The sequence below is a fragment of the Balaenoptera physalus genome, assembly GCF_965194825.1.
Source record: "Balaenoptera physalus genome assembly, chromosome: 7".
NCBI classification, from domain to species: domain Eukaryota; kingdom Metazoa; phylum Chordata; class Mammalia; order Artiodactyla; family Balaenopteridae; genus Balaenoptera; species Balaenoptera physalus.
Window position 1 is genome coordinate 107825065 of NC_138886.1, and position 23689 is coordinate 107848753.

At 35.9% G+C, this 23689-nt stretch overlaps 1 protein-coding gene across 7 annotated transcripts in view; it reads left to right on the plus strand.

Moving 5' to 3' along the window:
- PPP3CC (protein phosphatase 3 catalytic subunit gamma) overlaps positions 1–23689 on the plus strand; it is an 88494-nt gene that overhangs the window by 63815 nt on the left and 990 nt on the right. For 2 of the 7 annotated variants that reach the window (XM_082470662.1, XM_082470666.1), the window contains exons 7-14: positions 102–179; positions 412–506; positions 4216–4341; positions 5080–5151; positions 14650–14676; positions 15596–15677; positions 16301–16398; positions 23036–23065. In XM_082470662.1, coding sequence (XP_082326788.1) covers positions 102–179; positions 412–506; positions 4216–4341; positions 5080–5151; positions 14650–14676; positions 15596–15677; positions 16301–16398; positions 23036–23065 — 608 coding nt within the window. The remainder of the gene's footprint in view (positions 1–101; positions 180–411; positions 507–4215; positions 4342–5079; positions 5152–14649; positions 14677–15595; positions 15678–16300; positions 16399–23035; positions 23066–23689) is intronic. The other 5 variants (XM_082470663.1, XM_082470667.1, XM_082470665.1 and 2 more) reach the window with 3 other exon arrangements.

Below are 23689 nucleotides of genomic sequence, written 5' to 3' on the forward strand. Positions count from 1 at the left end.
TATAATTTTGAAACAAATTCAACTCATTTCATCTTGACTTTTCCCCTTCCTCCTATTAAAAAACAAGTGTTTTAATTCTGGATTTGTGTTTTCTTTTTCAGTTACCCTGCAGTTTGTGAATTTTTGCAGAATAATAATCTGTTATCAATAATCAGAGCCCATGAAGCCCAAGATGCTGGGTAAGTTATATTAAAACTGTACCATGACTTCCCTGGTGGTCCAGTGGTTAAGACTCCACGTTCCACTGCAGGGAGGCACGGGTTCAGTCCCTGGTCAGGGAAGTAAGATCCTGCTTGTGGTGTGGCGTGGCCAAAAAAAAAACAAACAAAAAAAACAACCAACTGTACCAAACAGCACTGCAGAGTTTTTGCCTTTAACATCAAGACAGACGGGCTGTCATTTCTCTTCCAGGTATCGAATGTACAGGAAGAGCCAAACGACAGGCTTTCCATCACTCATTACTATTTTCTCTGCCCCCAATTACCTAGATGTCTATAACAATAAAGGTAAAGGAGACCAGCAATATTTGAGTTTGAATTTGTGAGTGAGTAAATGTGAGCTCTAGTTTAATATGTATGTGCATAGGTAATTTTCTGAATATATATAAATTTTAAATAAGAAAAAAAAGGGTCTTAATTGAAACAAAGGCCAAGAAACTTAGAATTTAGGCTTCTGCTTGGTTTTCATCTCCTAAGGATTATTGGGCTCTTTGTGAGTATAAATAATGATTACAATAGGTCTGATTTGTACTACTGAATCAAAATATAAGAAGAATAAATTACTTCAGGTTCAGGTTAGAACAGTCAGCATAAATTATTTGTTTTGGTGAATTTAATTTATTTATAACAGTACCTCAATAAAATGTCACTGTTTAGTGTTTTAATGTCTGTCCGTTAAGCTGTTTTTGCTCTTAAGAAATGATACAGTTAGAATGAATACTCTACAAAAAGTCAGAAAAATCTTCATTTTAGTCCAAGCCCTGCCAGAAACTAATAGTGTGACTTTAGGTAAGTCATATAATCTTTCTTAACCTCAGTTTCCCATATAAAAAAAGATAATTGGATATACACATGCCTTTTGATCCAGAAATTCTACTTCTAAGACTTTTAGTCTATTTTAGTCATTTTTTTAAATTTAACTTTTATGATTCCTAGTTCATAAGTTTTGTATCAGGGCAGTGGTCTACTTAAAAACTTCCTCTGTAACATGCCTCTGTAACTATTTTGTTGTATGACTATAAAATAATAGAACTTTTAAACAAACATGCCAGAACAAATATATCCAAGTGAGTATTGTCCCTTCAAGGTAGTTACCTTGGAAGGTTATACACTTATTCCAACAATGCTGCCCGTTGTTCAAACATTTTTGGAACTCCTCTTTTGGCATTGCCTTCAGAGTCTGCGACACATTCTTTTGATTATCCTCAATGACGGGAAACCTTCGTCCTTTGAGGGTGGATTTGATTTTTGGAACAGCCAAAAGTCATTCGGAGTCAAGACTGATGAATAAGGTGAGTGATCAAGCTAGACGATACCATTTGGGGTCAGGAACAAGGTATGATTATAAGGTAATGAGACTGGTTTTTCTTGTGTTGCTTATAAAATGGCTCTGGAGGCAATTCCAAAAGAGGAGTTCCAGAAACGTTTTGAGTGATGGCAGCATTTTTGGATTAAATTTACAGTAAGGCAGCAAGGTATATTGATAAGAGCACTGAGCTAGGAGTCAGAAATCCTAGTCTAGTCCTGCTTCACTTTTAAATTCACAGTTAATGAGATACTTCTCTGAGCCTCAGTTTGTCCTTAAAATAACTGTGATATAGGCTTGTTGGAGATAAGTTGGAAAAATCAAAATGAATATTAAAAGCATTGGTCAAACTATAAATTGCTCTACTACTATAACATTCTACTGTTATTGTGCCTGGTGTGATTACAGCAAAGGACCACACTCATCTGATATATAAGGTCTGGTGTGTTTGTCGTTGGTGGTTTCTTAAGTCTCATTACTTTATAGTCATATCTTGTATATGCAGTTTGGGAGAGAAGTTTAAAAGAGGTCCACAATATATTTACTACTTCCTCTATTTCAGAGTAGACTATGAAATGGCACATCTCATTTCAATCTGTTCTGGAACAGTTATCTCTGGATGTCCTTAGTGACTTGCTATCCATTTTAAAAAGGCATTTCTTTGACTTAAATTCTCTTCCAGTCTTATATTTTCTTTTTGCTACTCGTCAATCTTTTCTGAGTCTTAGCTATCCTATAATACTCTGCTTCTCCCTAACTCCATTCTTTCTTATTTCCTTTTTCCTAATATTTCCAATACATTAGAGACTTAGTTTTTGTTCTCGTTTCCTCCCTTATGAATGGTATGTGCCACTTATGTTGTCAAACTTCCTCAAGGACAGTGTCCCTAGTCCTCTTATCTATGATGAAGACTTTCCCTTCTTACTTCCTTTATTAACCTTACTATTAAAAGTGTCTATTGAGGGAATTCCCTGGCAGTCCAGTGGTTAGGACTCGGCGCTTTCACTGCCAGGGGCCTGGGTTCAATCCCTGGTCGGAGAACCAAGATCCTACAAGCTGCACAGTGTTGGCCAAAAAAAAAAAAAAAAAAAAAAGTGTCTATTGATTGCCCAGTGGATTTATCAGTGTGCTAATCTGAAACCTGTCATCTAAATCAGCAATCACTTTACTAGCTTACTAACTGCCAGTTCATTCTTTGCCATATTCTAATCTGGTCTTGTTCTTGATTATTCCTTTAGTAAACTGTTAAAGTCACAGTTGATTCTGAGGTTTTTGTTGGCTTTGACATAATTGGTAACATACTTTACCTTGAAACAATCTTATTTTCCTTGGTTGTTTCTTAACCTTTGGCCGGGGGGAGGGGGGGATGTGGCATCTAAAATAATCTCTGGTGGTACTCAGTTATTCACCACACAAGTACCTCTTTTCTTGAAAAAGGCAACTCTATCCCCCTTTCCTTCTTCTCTTTCTTTTACTGTTGTTTTTCTTTCTTGTATATTCTTTAGACTTATTGGTACCAACAGGCATTTCTTAGTTCCACTGGTTACGTGAAAGACCTTTAAGTCATGATTTTTAAACATCTCTATTTCTACTTTTGTGTCCACCTCCCACCTCTTTTTCTTGTGTAGATTGAGGGAGTTGTTGAATATTTATATATTCATCTAACCTAAGTAAAATACATATACTTGAAAATAATGGGACATGTACATTGTAACCAGTATTAGAAGCTTCTTAAAAGCTGAAAATCCTATTTTCATATATCTTCTTTATAATCTATGGTGTACATTTTAAACATCCAGTGACTTTAATTTTGAGAATACTAGGCTATCCTGCAATAAGCAAAGAGACAGGAATCAGGAGATGACCTATAACTGTCATTTCTAGAGAACTATTATACCCTATTCTATTTATGATCATAGTAAGAATAATTAAGAGAATAATGCAAACCACATTGCATTGCTGGTGATGAAAACTAAGGGATTGGATTTTTAAAAGTTTTAAATATAGAGAAAATCAGTTTGGTACCAAAGTATGTGTGCCATATATATGAACATATATATATATGAACTGGTTAATATTAAACATTTATAGAGTGTGAGCAATATACTGTGTATAGGAGAGACGGGCATTTTTTTCTTCACATACTGTATGCAGAGATGATTTAATCTACTTTGAACCTTATTAAATTGCTCCAAGTTTACCATCTATCTGTATCCCCCACTATGAATTAATAACTGCTATGTTATAAACTCTTAAAAAGTTTATAAAATCTTTGGCTCTGGCTAATGACTAGGAAAACAGGCTGTGTTCATTTAATGAGAAATGTTTGCCCTCAGAGGAAAGTTGTAATTGTAACCACTTGGCCTATAAAGGGAAATTATGATGAAATTTTTCTCATGTGGAATCTGAGATTTCTATAGATAGTTACTGTGCAAGACCCTTTGAAGTTTCAGAGCTTAGTTTCTTTTGTACTTTTATTATATATAAGAGCTCTTCAGATAACTTTGTTTCTTGGGATAATTCTTAAAAGAATGAACTATATAACATGCTTTAAGATTTTCCATCTGTCTTGAATTTATAAATGGAAAGTAAGTTCTTGAGTTCTGTGTAGTAGGTACACAGCTGTACAAAGTGTACCAGTTGCCATGTCATTTTCCTCTGTGCCAGACTTTCCTCCTTTTTCCTTTTTAGCTGCTGTGTTAAAATATGAAAACAATGTCATGAATATCAGGCAGTTTAACTGTTCTCCACACCCATACTGGCTTCCAAACTTTATGGATGTTTTCACGTGGTCTTTGCCTTTTGTTGGGGAAAAAGGTAAGAGAACTAAAGCATCTGGACCATCAATTGTCCTAACTAGTGACTGGGCACCCTTATATTTGCATGAGTCCCCTGATGGTTCAGAAATGTTTTTCTTAAAGTTATCAGAAATGTTTTCTATTTTCATTGTTCTCTACAAAGATTTTTAAGTGGCACTTAATTGGTTTTTAAATTGTAATTCTAGTTGATTATGCTTTTCTTATTCTAAATATCAATTTAAAATAGCTGTCGTCCTATAATCAAGATGTTAAAATAACATAAGTAACAATAAAATAACCATTCCTTCAGTGATTTCTGCAGCGATAAAGAGATTTAAATAGGAATTATTTTTCTTGGAATTTTATTTGTGCACCTATACAAATAAGCTATGCAAATATATAAGCCTGTTGTACATAGGCCTGGTGGCTTAACTTCTCTGTAAAATGGGAGGAAATCCTTTCATATGCATATCAGTGAAGAAAAGGCTCTGGCAGCAGTCTAATGAAATCAAGTAGTTATTATGCAATGGAATCATCAAAGACTCCATACTTTAACTGGAGCAAGTAATCTCCCCCAAATCTATATAAACTTGAAGGTCTGCATTTAATGCTGTTCCTTACAGCTACTCTGAATAGCAAAATGACAAATCATTTTTATCTATGTTTATTTAACACGTATGTTTATATATCCACATCATTTTAGAGAAAGTACCTTATTAATTATATAAATTTTTGGTTATTTTGTCTTATCATCTAGTCACAGAGATGCTGGTTAACATTCTCAACATATGCTCTGATGATGAATTGATTTCCGATGATGAAATTGAAGGTAAACTTGCCTTTTCCTCCTTTGAATCAGAAACGAAGAAGTTTTGGTTTTGGTTTTAGTTTGTTGTGAATAATTTTCTTTGTCTAATTAAAAAAAGAATTCTGCTCATTGTAGAAAAATAAAATTTGAAAAATACAGGAAACCATAAATAAGAAAAAAAAGTCACCCGTAATCCTACCATCTCATAGATATCCACTGTTAACATCTTGATATAAATACTGTATTAGTGTCTTTTTTTCCTCTTTTTTCTTTTAAACAAAGATGAAGTCATGTGATAGTTTCACAAACATTTCCTGGGTTTTTTGTAGACTACTTTTTAATGGTTACATAGTTATCCATGTGAGTCATTCTTTGTTTTATCCAATCCCCTGCTGTTGGATATTGGATTTTTTCCCAATTTTCTTTTAAAACCCCACAGTTTTGAAAATTTTTATAGATAAATCTTTGCCTGTTCTGTTCAACAACCAATGTTTATTATACGCCTTATATGTGCCAACAATTGTATAGGTCCTAAGCTCTCAAAAAGCTTATATTCTGGTGGTGGGAAAACAAACAAACAATGCATATGAGTCAAGTATTGATATGTGGTATGAAAGAAAGGAGAACAATACTAGGAAATGAAAATTAACACTTTCTTGATTATTTCCATAGGATAAATTTCTAGAAATTGAAAATTTGTGTCAATTAGTACTTACAGTTTTAAATTGGATACAGATGACCTAGAAAAGCTATAACAGTTTACATTTTGTGTATGTGATGCATAGTTCACAGTGTTCTCTCCAATACTATTTACTATAATTTTTATAGTCTGCTGTTTTTTTTAACTTAAATATTTATTTTTATGATGACTAATGAAGTTTTTTTCTTGTATTTATTGACCACCTTTATTTCTTTATTATGAGTTGTCAATTCATATATTTTGCCCACTTTTCTGCTGTTACGTGCATGTTTGTTTGTTTTTCTTCTTATTGGCCTGTGAGAGATATTTATATAGTTACATTTTGTGGTATACATAGCCAAGTATTTTTTCCCTAATATGTTTCAGGAGGTTTGATTTTAAAGATAGGTCCTAACTTATCTGAGAATGTGAAGATTCTGGAGAGATGGTAGCACCTTAGCACAAACCTCTGACCGTCTCATTCTCCCCAAGCTTATGCTAAGGTGATTCACTCAGCTGTGAGGATGAGCTATGTACATAGTGGAGAAAGCCTAGCTTACTTTGAGAATATAGACGAGAGTCCTATACATACTTATGCTTCAGATTCCACATTGAAGGTGCAGAGCAGATGGAGCATAGCTTGTGTTTACCTTTATGAATGGGATAGGAGATCACTGCAGGGAAGCAGTTCTTGAGAAAATAGTGCAGCCAAGTGAAAATTAAAACAAAGAATTTAAGTTAGGAAAGGATGAAATATGTAAGAAATACATCTAGTAAATTTTATATTTAAATCTAAGTGGAAATGGAAATTACTGTGAACTCTATTGTATGTATTAACTCTATTGTGTGTATGTATCCTTGATTATCATAAGGACATGCCTACTAAATTATGCCCAAAGTTATATATGGATATATTTATTGAAGTATCATCTGTAGTAGCAAAAGAGTCAAACAATCTAAATATCCCTCAGTGGAGAGCTGGGTAAATCAATCACGATATATCCATATGATAGATTCTCCACATGGAATATTATTTCCCTTCTGTAAGCCTCCTTTCTTCTCCCCTTCTCTTCTAGTTAGTTCCTATTCAGCTTATTGTAACTTCGTCATGGAAGATATTTCTGATCTCCCTGACTAGATCCAACACCCCTGTCATGCTCTCATATCAGTGCTGCTAACTTCTTAGCATTTGATAGAGTTGTGATTTTACATTTATTTATACTGTTACAAGATTAATATATTAATGTATTTAATAAGTGACTTAATACTGTTAAGTCACTCAACAGTAAATTCGCTGAGTGCTGGGATAAAATTCGTTCTTGCTTACCATTATCACCTTAAAGCCAAGTATAGTGCAATGAGCATAGTAGGTAAATATTTGTGGTATGAAGTACAACTATTAAAAAAATAAAAGAATGGAGTAGGGCTGTTGGTGCTGCTATGGAAAGTGTATTAGGTGTTAAGTACAAAAGTAAATGGATAGAATCCTCTTATTCCCATTTTTTACAAGGTGTGTGGGTATAAGCTGATACAGGATTTTAAAACTTTTTTTCTGAAAGGAAATGAAGAATAACCTTTAGGTTAAGTGAACACTTAGTGAACACACTTAGTGAACACTTAGTGAACACACTTCTAGTTCCATTCCTTCCTGAAACCACACTAAAACTACAGTACAACTTTGGTTTTATCTAAGTGATATAAACTAAGGATTTTCACTTTAGTAATGCCAGACAGATAGTTTAAATCAATCCTGACTCTTAAGACAACTAGAAAAGCTAGACAAAATATTTTAAAAAGTTGCTTCAAAGGCATTCAGAAAACTAAGAAAGTAATAAAGAATTACCAAGTAGAGATCTGGAAAAAGGCATAAATCCAGAGAGGTAAGACATTTGGTTACGTACGGGACCAATTTTCTCCTAAAGACATTCATGAATATCAAAAGAGGGGGCTGAGAGGTTGACCAGCCCTCTTGATAGAAGCTAAAAAAAGTTGGGGTTCATGACTTGCCAAAGATGAGTTGAGTGCTGGTAAGCTTCTGCTCATTGGTTTGGGACCCCCAAAGGTTGCATCTATGTAAGAGTAAAGGTGAACTGGAAATAGAATGCCCTGGAAGGGACTACAGCCTGTCTTCAAGTCATTTCAATCTCTGAAATTTAAATAAGGTAGTCCCAAGCATCTGGCAAAAGCAAACCTCTTTAGGCTAAGATAACATTTTGTGGAACTTTAAACTACTGCAAACTGTCTTTCAAATATAATACATGGCTCACAACCAAAAATAACTAGGCATATGAGGAGACATAACAAAATGAATGAGAACCAGCAGACAGAGCAAAAAATAAAAACAGACCCTCAGGTTCTCCAGACACTGGCTTTATCAGACCAAACTTTAAAATAACTATTCTAAAAAATAAAACAATGCTAACTGTTCAAGAACATAAAAGACTAGATTAAAAATTTTGGCAGAGAACTGTGAATTATAAAAAGGGATGTAGCAGAGTTGATAAAGCACAAAAAGAAAATTCTAGGAATGAAAAATAAAAAACACAGCAGATGAATTAACAGCAGGTTCAGTAAAGCTAAACAAAGAATAAATGAACTAGAATATAGGTCAGAAGAAACAACCTAGACTAAATCACGAAGAGAAGAAATAAAATACCCCAAAAAGTATAAGTGACATGAGGATATAGTGAATAGATATCACCTGTGTGTTTGGAATCCTAGAGAAGAGACAGAGAATGGGGTAGAACCAGTATTTGAAGAGATAATGGATTGAAATTTTTCTAAAACTGACAAATTAAGCCACAGATTGAAGAAGTCCCCCAAACCAAAGCAGAATGAATACAAAGAAAACACTATCTAAGCACATCATAGTAAAAGTGCTTCAGATGAAAGACAAAGAAAAAAATCTTAAAGCAGCCAGGAAAAAAAAAAATCGATTACTTTCAAAAGAGAACAATTAAACTGACAGTAGATTCTCAGTGGAAACAATGGAAGCAGGAAACCATGGAATGACATATTCAAAGCACTGAAAGATAATAATTGGTACATCTAGAATTCTATACCTAGCAGAAATACCCTTCAAAAATGAAGAAGAAATAAACATTTTTCAGCTATTCCTCCTTTTAAAAAAGGTACTAAGAGAATTACCAGGAGACCCACACTAAATGAAATTCTAAAGAATATTATTCAAACAGAAGGAAAATACCAGACGGAAGCTTGGAGAGTCAGGAAGAAATAAAGAGTACAAATAGTAGAAAATATGTGGGTAAATCAAGTGAATTTAGACCTTATTAAACAATAATAATTTTTGTTGGATTTAAAAGACAGAATTAAAATATATGACAATAATAGTCGGCAGTGGGATGGAGTTAAAGTGTGTGAGGATGCTATATTATCTGGGGAGAGGAGAAAAGTACCTGTTAACATTATACTTTGATAAGTAAGAGATGCATGGTGTAAGAGTAATTTTCAAGAAAGGAGGGCTTTTTAAAAAGTATGTAACCTTTAAGTTATAGAAAAAATGGCATGATAAAAAAAATAACCTAGAAGGCAAGAAAGGAGGGAAGGTACCTATAACACTAGGACAAATAGAATAAATTATGTTGATAAATTTATCAGCAACTTCATTAAGTGTAAATGAATAAAAGACAGATTGTCAGGTAAGATTTTTTAAAAAAACATTTTATGATGGTTTATAAGAGACAGATCTAAAACATAAAGATACAGAAAATTTGAAAGTAAAAGGAGAATAAATATATAGTCCAAATACTAACCAAAGAAAAGCTGTTGTAGATAGATTAATATTACATGAAATAAACGCTAAAACAAAAATAAGATGGGGAATTCCCTGGCAGCCCAGTAGTTAGGACTTCACGCTTTCACTGCTGAGGATGCGGGTTCAATCCCTGGTCGGGGAACTAAGATCCTGCATGCCACATGGAGCAGTCAAAAATTAAAATAAAATAAAATGAAATGAAGTGAAATGAAATACCCATGGGTCATATATCCCAATGAAAATTTCAAAATATTTTGAACTGAATGAAAATAAAAAGCAGTACATATTAAAACTTGAGGGCAGGCAGTGCACCAGGCAGGCCTGGGTTTGGGGCTGGAACCAGAACCTCAGCAGATGTTCACTGGTTGACAGCAGAGGAGGGGAACCGAGTTATACTTGACCTTAAAGCAGCAGGATGGTCAGAATTAAGTGAGAGAGGTGCCATCTACAAGGAGTTCTCTTTCAAATATTGTAATCAGGCATCTGGCTTTATGTCTCAAGTTACCCTACAAGCAGAGAAGATGAATCATCACCCAGAATGGTTCAGTGTGTACAACAAGGTCCATACGCCCCTCACCTCACATGTCTGTGGGGGACTGACCAAAAGGGATGTGAAACTAGCCAAGTTTGTTGAAAAAGCAACTGTTTCTATGTGATTTCTTCCAAATGTATGTAAAATTTTATACACATCTTAGCTGCCATGTATTTTGAAGGCAATTTACATGAACAAATTAAGTAGTAAATTTAGTTCACCTTTGTACCACATTTTGTAAAATCAGTGCTTAAATACAAAATGATATAAATTGAAAGAAAAAAATAGAACAACAAAACTTGAGGGATGCATCTAAAGCCATGCATAGAGGAAAATTTATAGCCTTAAATGCATAAATTGGAAAAGAAGAAAGGTGAAAAATCAACATCTATCTCAGGAAGTTAAGGGGAAAAAAATGGATAGCACATTAAACCTAAAGAAAGGAGGTGGAATGAAATAAAACGTTAAGAGCAGCATAAGAAAACAGAAAATAAAATATAGGGAATTCCCTGGTGGTCCAGTGGTTAGGACTCCACGCTTTCACAGCTGAGGGCCCAGGTTCGATCCCTGGTCAGGGAACTAAGATCCCACAAGCTGTGCGGTGCAGCCCCCAAAAATAAATAAATAAATAAAATATAGCATAGAGGAGCAGTAAAACCAGAATGTACTCTTTTCAAGAGACTAATAAAATTGATAAATCCCTGGCAAAACTTATGAAGTAAAAAAGATAAGACAAAAATAACCAATGACAGAACTGAAAAAGGAGACATCACTATAAATCCTATAGATATTAAGAAAAATAACAAGAATAAATTTATACCAGTATAATTTAAAACTTAGATGATATGGGTAGATTTCTAGAAGAATATAACTTACTCAAATAAAATGTTTGAAGATTTAACATTCAAAATTCATTCAGCATATACTAATGTAAGATATTAATAATAGTGGAAACTGGGAGAGGGGTACTAGGGAGTTCTCTATGCTATCTTAACGTTTCTATACATCTAAAACTATTCTAAAATAAAAAAATTTTATTTAAGAACTCAGTCAATCAGTATAATTCACTACATTAAGAAAAAAATTGAGAAAAATCATTACCTCATCAGATGTAGAAACAGCATTGGGTAAGATTCATGTTTCATTTACAGTAGATCTCTTAAACTAGGCTTAGAAAGGAATTCTTTAATCTGACAAACAAACATATCTGTGAAAATCTATAACGAACATCATATGTGAAATATTGAAAGCTTTCCTTAGTGACTGGGAATAGACAAACATGCCAGCTATCCATACTTCTTTACAATATCATATTAGAAGTTATAGCCAGTACAATAAGGCAAGAAAAAGAAATGCAAGGTATAAAGATTGGGAAGGAAGAAACAAAACGATCATCATTTATAGACAATATGATTGTGTATAGAGGAAATTTAAAAGAGTCTATAGATATTTATGTGAATCAATAAGCAGATGCAACAGAGCTGCTGGATACAAAGTCAAAAAGCAAAAATCATTTGTATTTCTATTTACCAGCAACAAACAAAATGAAATTTTTAAAAAGATGCCATTGACAATGTCATTCCTAACAATAAATCTAACAGATGATGTGTGATACCTCTAAGCAACAAACTGTAAAACATTATTAGAAAAATTAAAGGACATCTAAATAAGTAGAAAGAAATAACATGTTCATAGATTATTGGAAGACTCAATATTATAAAGATATGTTATTCCCAAATTGATCTACAGATTCAATACAAAGTCAAATATTAACAGACAATTTGACCCTAAAACTTATATGGAAATACTAAGGATAGTTTCTGAAATTCACATGGAAATAGTTAAAGTCTTACAGAAACATACGGTGAGAGAACTTGTTCTATAGGATATCAAGATTTATTACAAAGCTAAATTAACTAGAATTGTTAGTGCAAGTACAGACAAGCAATGAAACAGAACAGAGAATCCAGAAATAGATCCACATATATACAGACACTTGATTTACACTAGAGGTGGCACTGCAGAGTAATAGGAAAATGATGGTATTGGTATGGTTTGGGGATATCTATTTGAGAAAAAAATTAAACCTGACCCCTATCATATTCCAAACAAAAATAAATTCCAGATGGATTAATACATTCAAATATGATAGGCAAAACAATAAAGCTTCTAGTATTTATAATATAGAATGTGTTCATGACCTTGAGGTAGAGGAAAATTTCTTGAACAGGACACAAAAAGCACTAACGATACAGGAAACTATTGGACTACATTAAAAAATTAGAACTTGTATTTATCAAAAGACTCTATTTAAAGAGTGTGAAGGGACTTCCATGGCAGTCCAGTGGTTAAGACTCTGTGCTTCCACTGCAGGGGGCACGGGTTCGATCCCTGGTCAGGAAACTAAGACCCTGCATGCGGCGGGGTGGAAAAAAATAAATAAAATTAGATTAAAATTGTAAAAAAGAGTGTGAAAAGACAAGCTACAGAGTGGGAGAGGATATTTGCTACATAACCAAAAAATGGCTCATGCAGAATATATAAAGAACTACAGATCAGTGAGGTGAGACTTGAATGAGCACTTCACAAATGAGGATATCCAAATGGCCAGTAAAAATATGAAGAGTTATTCAACCACATTAGTCATCATGAAAATGCAAATTAAAACCACAATGGATGATTCTACACACCTACCAAATTGGCTAAAAGTGAAGATGAATAACATCAAGTGTTGGCCAGAATGTGTAGCAACAGGAATGCTCATATATTGAAATGTAAATTGGTACATCCACTTTAGTAGATAATGCTAAACTGTTATCCCGAGTTGAACATATACATACCCTATAACTGAGCATTCTAATTATAGGAATGTACTTAAGAGAAATATGTGCAGCAAAGAGAAATGCACTGGAATATTCACAGCAGCTGAATTCAACATAGCCAAAAACTGGAATCAGCCCAAATGACCACTGACAGTAGAAAGGATAAATAAGTTGTGGCATATTCATATAGTGGAATTGTATACAATAATGACAGTGAACTACAGGAACAGGGAAAACATGGATGCGTCTTACAAACATAATGTTGAGCAAAAGAAGCCAGGCACAAAAATACTTTATTTGATTGTTCCAATTACATAAAATTTAAAAAAAATTAAAACTTGTACTTGTGGATACATGCTTAAATGATAAAACTATAAAGAAGAGCAAGAAAGTGATTTCAATAGAAGTCAAGAGAATGATTTTCTTTGGGAAGAGGGAGACTCTAATTATTAGGAAGTGCCCAAGGTGGGGAATCTGGGGTGCTGGCAGGGTTCTGTTTATTGTCCTGACTGGTTATATGGCCATTTGCTTTTAATAAATCATTGAGTTATACATTTGTTTTGTGTACTTTTCTGTATGTTTATCATACTTCACGATAAAAGAGATTTTTACAAATTTATAAGCCTACAAAAATGTGGAGATTTCTGTAGGGATTTTGGAAGCTGGAAAACAAATGAATTAGTATTACTGACTTGGCTGATTCAAGAAAGCTAAAGCCCGGTTTAGTAATGGGGAATACCGAGTTCCAGTACAGAATCCTCAAAAAGCAAAGGAATTGGTAGCCTACACCAGTTGCTAGAATTGGGGACCTTGAGTTGAGGGGAGGAGGGAGATGGGGGCTGAGCTAAAATGAGTATGTAAAAGCTGTTTGAAAGGCAGCTAAAGTCCTAGCTGCCTCTTCTCCAAGACTGGAGGCTAACCTCTAAAAAGCGTAAACCAAAGAATTTCTGGACCAGGATACAACTGAGGGCATCGATACTTTGCCAAAAACAGGTGAATTAAGTGACCATATGCATCCTCAGTACTGATACAGAGAATTCCCTAACAAAGACCCACCCTGGTCATTCTGTGTATGTAAAGCTCCAAGTCAGCAGCCCACCTACCAACTCTGAAAGCTTTCTAGTTCCTCATTCTTAATGAGGAGCAGGCACCAAGGATTATAGGACTCCTCGGGAAAGTCTCTAAGAGAGACAACAACAAAAACAGCAAAAAGCAACTCAAATGAACTTGAGATTCTGAAGAAAATATAAAACTTAAAAATGGAAAAACTGTAATATCTCTAGAAAGATATGAGAAGATATTGAATCCATTATATAAAAACATGATGCTCTTATTAAGAGATTTGTAAGCTGTTCATTCTGTCCTTTGTTTTTATTCATTGTTTTCAGCATTATTTGTTCCACAAATAGTATCTTTTTCTTTGTCTAATTTTATTTTCATGATCTATGGGGATAGAGTATGTTGGAAAATAATAGATGTGAATTAATGTAAAACTTTTAAGAAATAGAAAAACTCCTGGCAAGAAATCTGTAATTTAATATTCTATCATGATACCAAGGATGTCTCTTCTGAGCTGATAAAGATAAAAGCCTGCTTCTCTCATTGCATTTTGCTTTGATTTTTTCTTTTCTCTCTTCCATGCAAACTTAAATTTCTCTTCCCATATTTCTATTTTCATCTCCTTGTTTCTTGGTGTCTCTTCTCCCTGAAGATCACTACATTTCAAGCTATCAGAAAGGTATCTGACCAAAATGTGCTATGAGCTTACTACTTGCTGTCTGTCCCACCACAATCTATTAATTAGACTTTTTTAGTTGTAGTTGAATAATTTCAGACAGGCCCTCCATCCTCCCTTTCTGTTTCAATGTATATGTTTCCTCTGAACCCTGCTGTATGATCCTGCCGGATATTTAGAGCTGGGGGGCGAGGAAGGAGAGGCCACATTTCTTAGTTTCTGACGTTTGAATGCGGTCACCTGATGCATGCCTGGACATTGGCTTCTCATGTGTGAGCTGTTTCCTAAATCTTGGATGAGAAAAGGCTATAAAGTCTTAACGTTAACTTTTTTGGTGTTGCTTTATAAAATACCTTACCCATCATCGTAATTTATACTGCACAGTTGTCTATGGTAGGAAATAACTCACCAGTTTGTAAGTGAGGATTTTAAAATGAAAGCAGCTCTCACTAAGTTCAGGAGAGCTAGCTGTGTGTTGTGTTTACGTGCAGAAGACAACTGCTCAAGTCATCACTTGTCATTTGGCAGGCCAAACCCTGCATCCTGAGGTGGCCCACAGCATTCTCAAAAGAGATCTTTGCTGTAGCAACTGTCTTTGTTTATATGTGTGTATTTCATTCTTCCCTGTGTTCTACATTTCAGAACCACAAATAAATTCCTACCTCATAGATCCACTCAGTCTGTCTTTTTTGTGGCCCCTCCATTTTTTACATCATCTTTTTTTTTTCTCTCTTCTGGGTTATTTTTTTTTTCTCTTGCTCCTTACAACTTCCTGGGACTTTGGTTTGTTTAAACAAACTTAGGCCTTGATTTCTTTTTTAAAAACAATTTATTAAACTTAGAAAGATGCTTCATCCTGCATTTTTTAAAACTAACCTGTTAACATATTCCTTTAACTCACTTATTCTTTGTATTCTCTAAGGAGGCACTACAGTTCGAAAGGAGATCATCAAGAATAAAATCAGAGCCATTGGGAAGATGGCACGGGTCTTTTCAATTCTTCGGTAAGGATAACTCTGTCATTACAGTGTGGGATAAAAGCATTTTGAGAGTAACTGAGAAGTTGATTTCAGAACAGTGTTTTTAGAATTGGAGTTTGGTATTAGAACTGTTGGTCTTTGGGTTGAGTACAGTTTGAATCAGACCTACATGTTGAAGTGCCTAGAAATACCTGGCAAACATTTATTTGGTATGAGCTTAGATACAGTGCAGGGAGTGCAGTGATTTAGTGTGGATTCTGGAGCCAGATTGCCTGTGTTCAGATCCTGGCTCTACATCTTCTCAGCTGTGTGATCTTGTGCCTCATTTTCCTGGTCTGTAAAAGAGTGATAATAGCAGATCTGCCTTACAAGGTTCTTTGGAGGATTATATGGGGTAATATATGGAAAACATTAGAACAGCACCTGACTATTAAATGGCTTTAATTGAAAAGCAAGACCTGGCTAATTGTTGTTAATTGGAATATTTACAGAAAACATCCCTTTCTTTGGGTCAGGGAAGGGGTAGGGAGAAGGAGAACCTATCCTCCATCTCTGCGCACCTTTTCTTAACTTCTTTCAAGTATCTTTGTAGGTACTGAGTGGTAGACACCCTAGCATTAACCCAGGGCTTTGATCTTCCTTTGCAGGGAAGAGAGTGAGAGTGTGCTGACTCTCAAGGGCCTGACTCCTACAGGTACGCTTCCTTTGGGTGTACTCTCAGGAGGAAAGCAGACTATTGAGACAGGTGAGTATGAGAAATGCTCCTTTCATGGAAGGTGTGCTCCCGTTACCTAGCAGTCAATGTCAAATTGAAACTTAGGGCTTCTTTCAATAAACGGTACTAAAGCAATTGGATATCTATCTCTGGGGGAAAATGGATCTCCATACACAAAAACTAAATCAAAATGAATTATAACTTAAATGTAAAATCTAAAACAGTAAAACTCCCAGAAGAAAGTATAGAAACTAGGCATTGGGGTAGATAAAGAGTCCTTAAATATGACACAAAACATACTAACCTTAAAAGAAAAATTGAATTAATGACTTTCATGAAAATTAAGAACGTGTATTCACAGAAATTCATGATTAAGAAAGGAAAAAGACAAACCATAAACCGGGAGAAGATTTTTGCAGTACATATGTCTGACAAAGGACTTATTTTCAGAGTCTATAAAGAACTGCAACTCAGGGACTTCCTGGTGGTCCACTGGTTAAGACTCCACGCTTCCATCACAAGGGGCACGGGTTCGATCCCTGGTCGGGGAACTAAGATCCCGCATGCCGCACACTGTGGCAAAAAAAAAGTACAACTCAATAAGAAAAACACAAAACAACCAAATTTTTTTAATGGTCAAAAGATTTTAACAGACACTTCACAAAAGAGGGTATTAAAATGGCCAAAAAGCATATGAAAAGGTGCTTAAAATAGTTACTCATCTGGGAAATGGATATAAAACCACAGTGAGATACCACTACATATTCTCTAGAATGGCTAAAATTTAAAAGTGTGACAATACCAAGTGTTGATGAGTTTGTGGAGAACTAAAACTAGATACATTGCTGGTGGGTTTGTAAATTGGTTCAACCACTTTGGAAAACTGTTGGGCAATAATGCAAAACATATGTCTGCCCTACAACCCAGCAATTCCATGCCTGTTTTTTTTTTGTTTATTTTATTTTATTTTTGGCTGCGTTGGGTCTTTGTTGCTGCGTGCAGGCTTTCTCTAGTTGCGGCAAGCGGGGGCTACTCTTCGTCGCGGTGCGCGGGCTTCTCATTGCAGTGGCTTCTCTTGTTGTGGAGCACGGGCTCTAGGCACGCGGGCTCAGTAATTGTGGCTCACGGACCCAGTTGCTCTGTGGCATGTGGGGTCTTCCCGGACCAGGGCTCGAGCCCATGTCCCCTGCATTGGCAGACAGATTCTTAACCACTGCGCCACCAGGGAAGCCCCCATGCCTGGTTTCTATCGAAGAGAAATTAGTGCATATGTCCACCGAAGGATGTGCATAAGAATGCTCACCTTAGCTTTACTTATAATAGTCCAAAATGGGAAACAACCAAATGTCCATCAATAGTAGAATAGATAAATTGTGTTATATTTATACAATGGAATTTACTCAGCAATAAAAAATAACATTATGAATACATGCAAAAACATGGTTGAATCTCACAGACATCATGGTAAACTAAAAAAGCTACACCGAGAAGAGCACAGACTGTCTGATTTATATGATGTGCAAGAACAGGCAGACTAACATTTCTGGGTGGGATCAAAGTGAGGCGGCGGCGCAGCAGCCGTGGCGTATATGGGCCTCGCGGTGCCTCTCATCATGATGCGCGTGTTCTGGGGCTTCGTCAGCTTCTTGGAGCCCTGGTTCATCCCTGAGGGTCCCAGCTGGGAGTTATCATCACCTTGTTGGTGACCTGTTCAGTTTGCGGTTATCTCTAGTCATGAAGAGATGTTAAATCACCTCCACACCTAGACCACCTTCCTTGACTCGCCTATTTTGGCCATCAGCTGCCTTAAACATTCACAGCACATTTGAACATCTTATTCTACAATGCAGTATTTTTTCCCCGTCACCTTTTTTATACTTTGATGAATTATGTACCTACTTAAACTGTGCAGGCTCCATAAAACGTCTATGCACTCTTCTGAGATAGAAAATGCTGTTCTTCTGAGACATATATGACTCTCTCTTTGGAACCTGTGGATTTGAAGGTGGCTCCTGCCTGCTCACTACATAGGAATCAGCAAAGTGTTTAAAGAACTGTTACAAGACAGGAAGACTCCAGTGGGGCGGTCAATAGGAGAACATGTTCAGAGGGAAGATCTGTCCCACTAGAATTATGCCAAAGTATATTTTTAGGATGAATTTATTTCTGCTATCTTTTGGAATAAATTATTTTTCTGTTTTCAAAAAAAAAAAAAAAAAAAAGAACTGGGACTTCCCTGGTGGCACAGTGGTTAAAAATCCGCCTGTCAACGCAGGGGACATGGTTTCGAGTCCTGGTCCAGGAAGATCCCCCATGCCGTGGAGCAGCTAAGCCCGTGAGCCACAGCTGCTGAGCCCGCATACTGCAACTACTGAAGCCCGCGCGCCTAGAGTCCGTACTCCGCAATAAGAGAATCCACCGCAATGAGAATCCTGCGCACTGCAGAGAAGAGTAGACCCCGCTCGCCACAACTAGAGAAAGCCCGCGCACAGCAACGAAGACCCAGCGCAGCCAAAACTAAATAATTAATTTTTTATAAAAAAGAGCTTCACCGTATCCCAGGCACTGAAGTGAAACACTCGATAGGTATTTGTGCTTTCTGTTCTCAGAAACACAAGCAACAACAACAAAAAAAGGAACTGGCAGGCTCATCAATGGTAAAAGAAGTCAGAATGGCACGTCCTCTGGTGGGAGCATATGGACCCAGAAGAGCACAGGGGACTTCTGGAGTAGTGGGAAAGTTCTATATCACTATCTAGGTGGTAGTTACACAAGTGCATGCATATATAAAAATGTATTAAGCAGTACACTTCAGATTTATGCACATCATATGCCTCACTTGTGTGTTTTATACCTTAATTTTGGGGGATTAGAGTTTCTCAATCAGAAAGGGAGTTTGCCTCTTTGCCTGCAAACCATATCCTACAACAGTGCCTCAGTCACCTCTTCAACCAAAGTGTCAGTTCTGAAAATTACGTGGGTGTTGACTTTAAGGAGAGGGCTTTATGGAACCCAGGAATGAAAAGGTTGATATTTGTCAGAATAAACAGATCTGGTCAAGCAAGGGGAAGAAATGTGAGATCAAATCATTGGATGACTAATTCTAGGCATGAAAACTGGAGTTGAGGCATTAACAACTTAAAGTAGAATTTCACTGCATTTTTGCCCCCCTTGTTTTTTGAATTGCTTCTACTTAAGTTTTTCTTTTCCTTGTCACCCTGCCTCTTATAGGAATTCTTTGCATTTTGTGAACATTCCAGGGCTATTGATTAATAGGAACAGCCCCCTTTCCCCCTCTTCTTTTTATAGGATTGATTTCCTCCTTCTCTTTCAAATTGAATACTGAAATATTAGAGTTTAGTTATTTATAAGGAATAGTGAACATTTTCTCCTTGGAAGTATAGAATTAATTTTCTTAACTTCTGTAGTTTCATAGGAAGAATCAGTAAACTGTTTCAGATTTAATTTTTCCTCTCAGATGTACAGTTTCTTGTAAGCAAAATACTTTTGTCATTACTTTGCTTATTAGTCATGTGAAATATTCTGAGAGCAGCTCTGACAAAGCATTTTAGAGTTAATGGGTAGTAATATGGGTAAAGAAAAAAGGAACATCCTATACATCCTTTCTTGAAAAGTTTTGGAAATTTGCTGATTCACAGAGTTGTTGTTTTAATCTGAATGAAATTTTTCTAGACCTTGATTTGAAAGAGTAAATCTGCAAATCTGGGATAAGTAGCAAAGAGAATTTTATGGATGTGTTATTTGGAGATTTGTTGTTTATAATCCTTGGTCTATCTTCAGCCAACTTTTTAGAGCTTCTTATTCTCTCTTATTGATTGACAAGAACTGAGTTTATTTGTCATTTTCCCATCAGAGTCTCAGTTCCACAGGTTCACTGGCAAACTGGAGCATTAGCTGTAAAAGATCTTTTATTGTTCGTGTAACTTTACTTGGAGAGCCTTCAACCAACAATATCCCATCCTATATGGCCTTATAGCCTACATTCATTTATACCCCACCTTGTTCCAAGGGGGATTTGAGTAAGTTACAGTGTACATCTAACACAGTGAAGGGAAATAAATATGCTTGGAAATTGGAGCACAAAGGAAAAGAAACCAGTGAAAGCCAATAGTCACAAATTTGACTCCAAGTTTCCTAGTAGCCAAAATAAAGAGGAAAGACCATAAGATAAAAAACAGGTCAGTTATAAATTGGACTCCATCAAAAGTTTTAAAAGTTTTGTGCTGAAAATGGAACCATCAAGAAAGTGAAAACACAACCCACAGCATGGGTGAAAATATTTACAAAGCATACATCTGATAAGAGGCTAGTATCTAGAAACTGTAAAGAATTCTTGTAACTGAATAATAAAAAGGCAAATAACCCAATTAAAATGGGTAAAAAATTGAATAGACATTTTTCCAAAGAAGACATACAAATGGCCAATAAGCATGTGAAAAGATGTTCCACATCATTAGACATTAACCACAATGAGATACCACTTTAAGCCCACTGGATAGTTGTAATCAAAAAGGCAGATAGAAACAAGTGTTGGTAAGAATGGAGAGAAATTAGGACCCTCATACACTGCTGGTGGGGATGTAAAATGGAGCAGCACATTGGAAACCAATCTGGCAGTTTCTTAGATGAGTAAACATACAGTTAATCATATGACCCAGCAGTTACACTCCTAGTTACATACCCAGAGAAATGAAAACATAGCCACACAAAAACTTGTACACAAATGTTCATGGTAACATGCTCTGTAATAGCCAATAAGTGGAAACAACACAAATGTCTATCACCTGATGAATGGATAAACAAAATGTGGTATATTCATACAATGGAATACTATTCAGTCATAAAAAGGAATTATGTACTGATACAATCCTCAACATGAATAAACCTTGAAAACATTATGCCAAGTGAAAGAAGCCAGTCACTAAAACCACATATTATATGATTCCACTTATGCGAAATGTCTAGAACAGGCAAATCTGTAGAGACGGAAAGTACTTTAGTGGTTGACTGTAAAGTTAGGGGAAGGGATGAGGGAGGGAAACGGGGTTTTGGGGGGTGATGAAAATGTTCTAACCATAGATTGTGGTAATGGCTGCACAACTCTTAAAATCATTGAATTATACACTTTGAACAAGTGAATTTTATGGTTATGTGAATTATATTTCAGTAGAGAAATCTCATTCAGTAAAGTATATTTCAGTAAAGGAAAAAAAAAAAAACAGTTTCTCAGTTTTATATGACTGTTTCTTATAAGGAATGTCCTTCAGTGCAGGCTATCTTAATACCCAATGCAAAAAGCAATTCTAGGAGGACCCAAAACAATGTGATACTAGTACACGTTTTGCCACAGACATAGCTTTTAAATTCTAATTAAACCAACACTGTGTATACAATTTCAGGTAAAGCTTTGTTCTCCCACTTCTTAACAGTTGCTTTTGTGATGTACTGTTTGAAGGCACTATCATTTTCTTGTGAAAGTTTGTTTGTTCTATGTGAGGAGATTTGAGAGGGTGTGACATTGCTTTAACACATGCCAACACATGGTTGACAAATGTAAGCAGTTGATAAGTTGATTCCAAGTTTCCATTTTCCCCATTGCCTTGGGAAGTTAATTTTCAGTTCTTCCAGTTTCTCCTCTCTGATTGATATAAAAAGCCTCAGGAACAGCAAACTGTTACTGTTCATTATTCTTCCCTGCCTTCTTTTAAAAAATTAGTATTGGAGGAACTAACAGGGTTCTCCTAATAAGATCTTTCTTGCTACAACTGGTAACCTTTTCATATGTTAGCGCTTTTACTGTCTTAAAAAGAAGATGCAAGAAAGTTTACCTGTTGATACTAATTTTTAAATAGCTTCCTTTTCCAAAAGTGAAGGAGAAGAGGGCCTTCTTAGTAACTGGCCTGCTCTCTTGCACAGCGAATGGAAGCCATGTGGGTTGGAAATGTCAGCCTCTGCTGTGTCTCTCCTCCCAGGTGGTACATGAATTTGTATTCAGAATTGAATAGATTTATGCCTTTGCCAGCTTAGTACTCCACTCCCGGAAAAGAAATAACCCCTCACTTATAACCCATTTTTCTCTCCTTCCAAATGCCAGTCTGTTATTCAACGGCCACTCTTTTTCATTAAGGACAGTTGGACCCCACACAAGTTGCTTGAAATCATTAAGAAATACTTTTAAATAACTTTTTTTAATAGGACACAGCAGCTACTCATCTAATACCATCTGAACTATCACAAACTAAAGAACAGTTGTAATATTAAATGATTTGACTGGACATATTTTGATACGTGAATGTTAAGACGTAAATTAGCAGCTGGCTATTTAAAATGAGGAAAACGTCGTAACTCTTGTTTCTTCTAGTCAGCTTGATTGGCCCCATTGCCTTAGCCATGGATGACATTAGCTAAAAGGCTCTCGTGCCACTCGCAATGTGAACAATCTTAGAAACTCTCCCCACCTCATATTTCCCCCCAATTTAGTTTTTCGCAGTAATCCTGTCGCTTCTCTAACTAGTCGACTTTTATTAGGGACGGGAATAGGCTTAAAGGTGGGACGCCGGGATGTCTGTGCTGGCAGCGGTGCTGTTGGTTTACTCACTCTTTTTCTGCCTTCATTTTTGCATGCCACTGCTCCTGCCTCTTACAGCCACAGTAGAAGCGGTAGAGGCCCGGGAAGGTATGGCCATATTCCTATGATAGATGTGATCATGTGTCTGTCTACTAGTTTTAAAAGCTTTGTCAACATTCGAAATCTTTTATTATTGCATCACCAGAACTGTAACAGTGAGGAAAGGGAGAGATATCTCTAGGCGTGCTCACAAAGTATTTCCTTTGCGTCCTGTACTTGCATTAATTTAAATGACCTTCTCCACAGCTGAAGTCCTTTCTGGGCTCTCTCAGTTTTAATGCAATGACTGAAGCTTAAGCAGCTGGTCATGGGGGTTCAAACGGTGTAATCTCATAGCCCTTCCATATCCAAGAGGCATCCATTTGATTATCAGAAATTCAAACCATCAGCCTCTTTATCTAATGATTCCAAAGGACATCAGAAGTGGAGGCAAAAGTAGATAGGAGTTAGTTTGATTTTGCCCTAAGTCAGTCAAGCTAAATTATCTTTGTTTCTATGAAAACAAATTTTAAGTAACAAATTATCTATGAATTCTGAGGATGAAAACCATTGGAATCGATAAACTTGTGTTGTAAATTTAATCGTTCTGTTAGATAAGATGGTTCACAATGGGAATGCCTTTCCTTGGTGACACAAAAGTTCAATCAGAAAGAAAATATCTAGGAACTATTT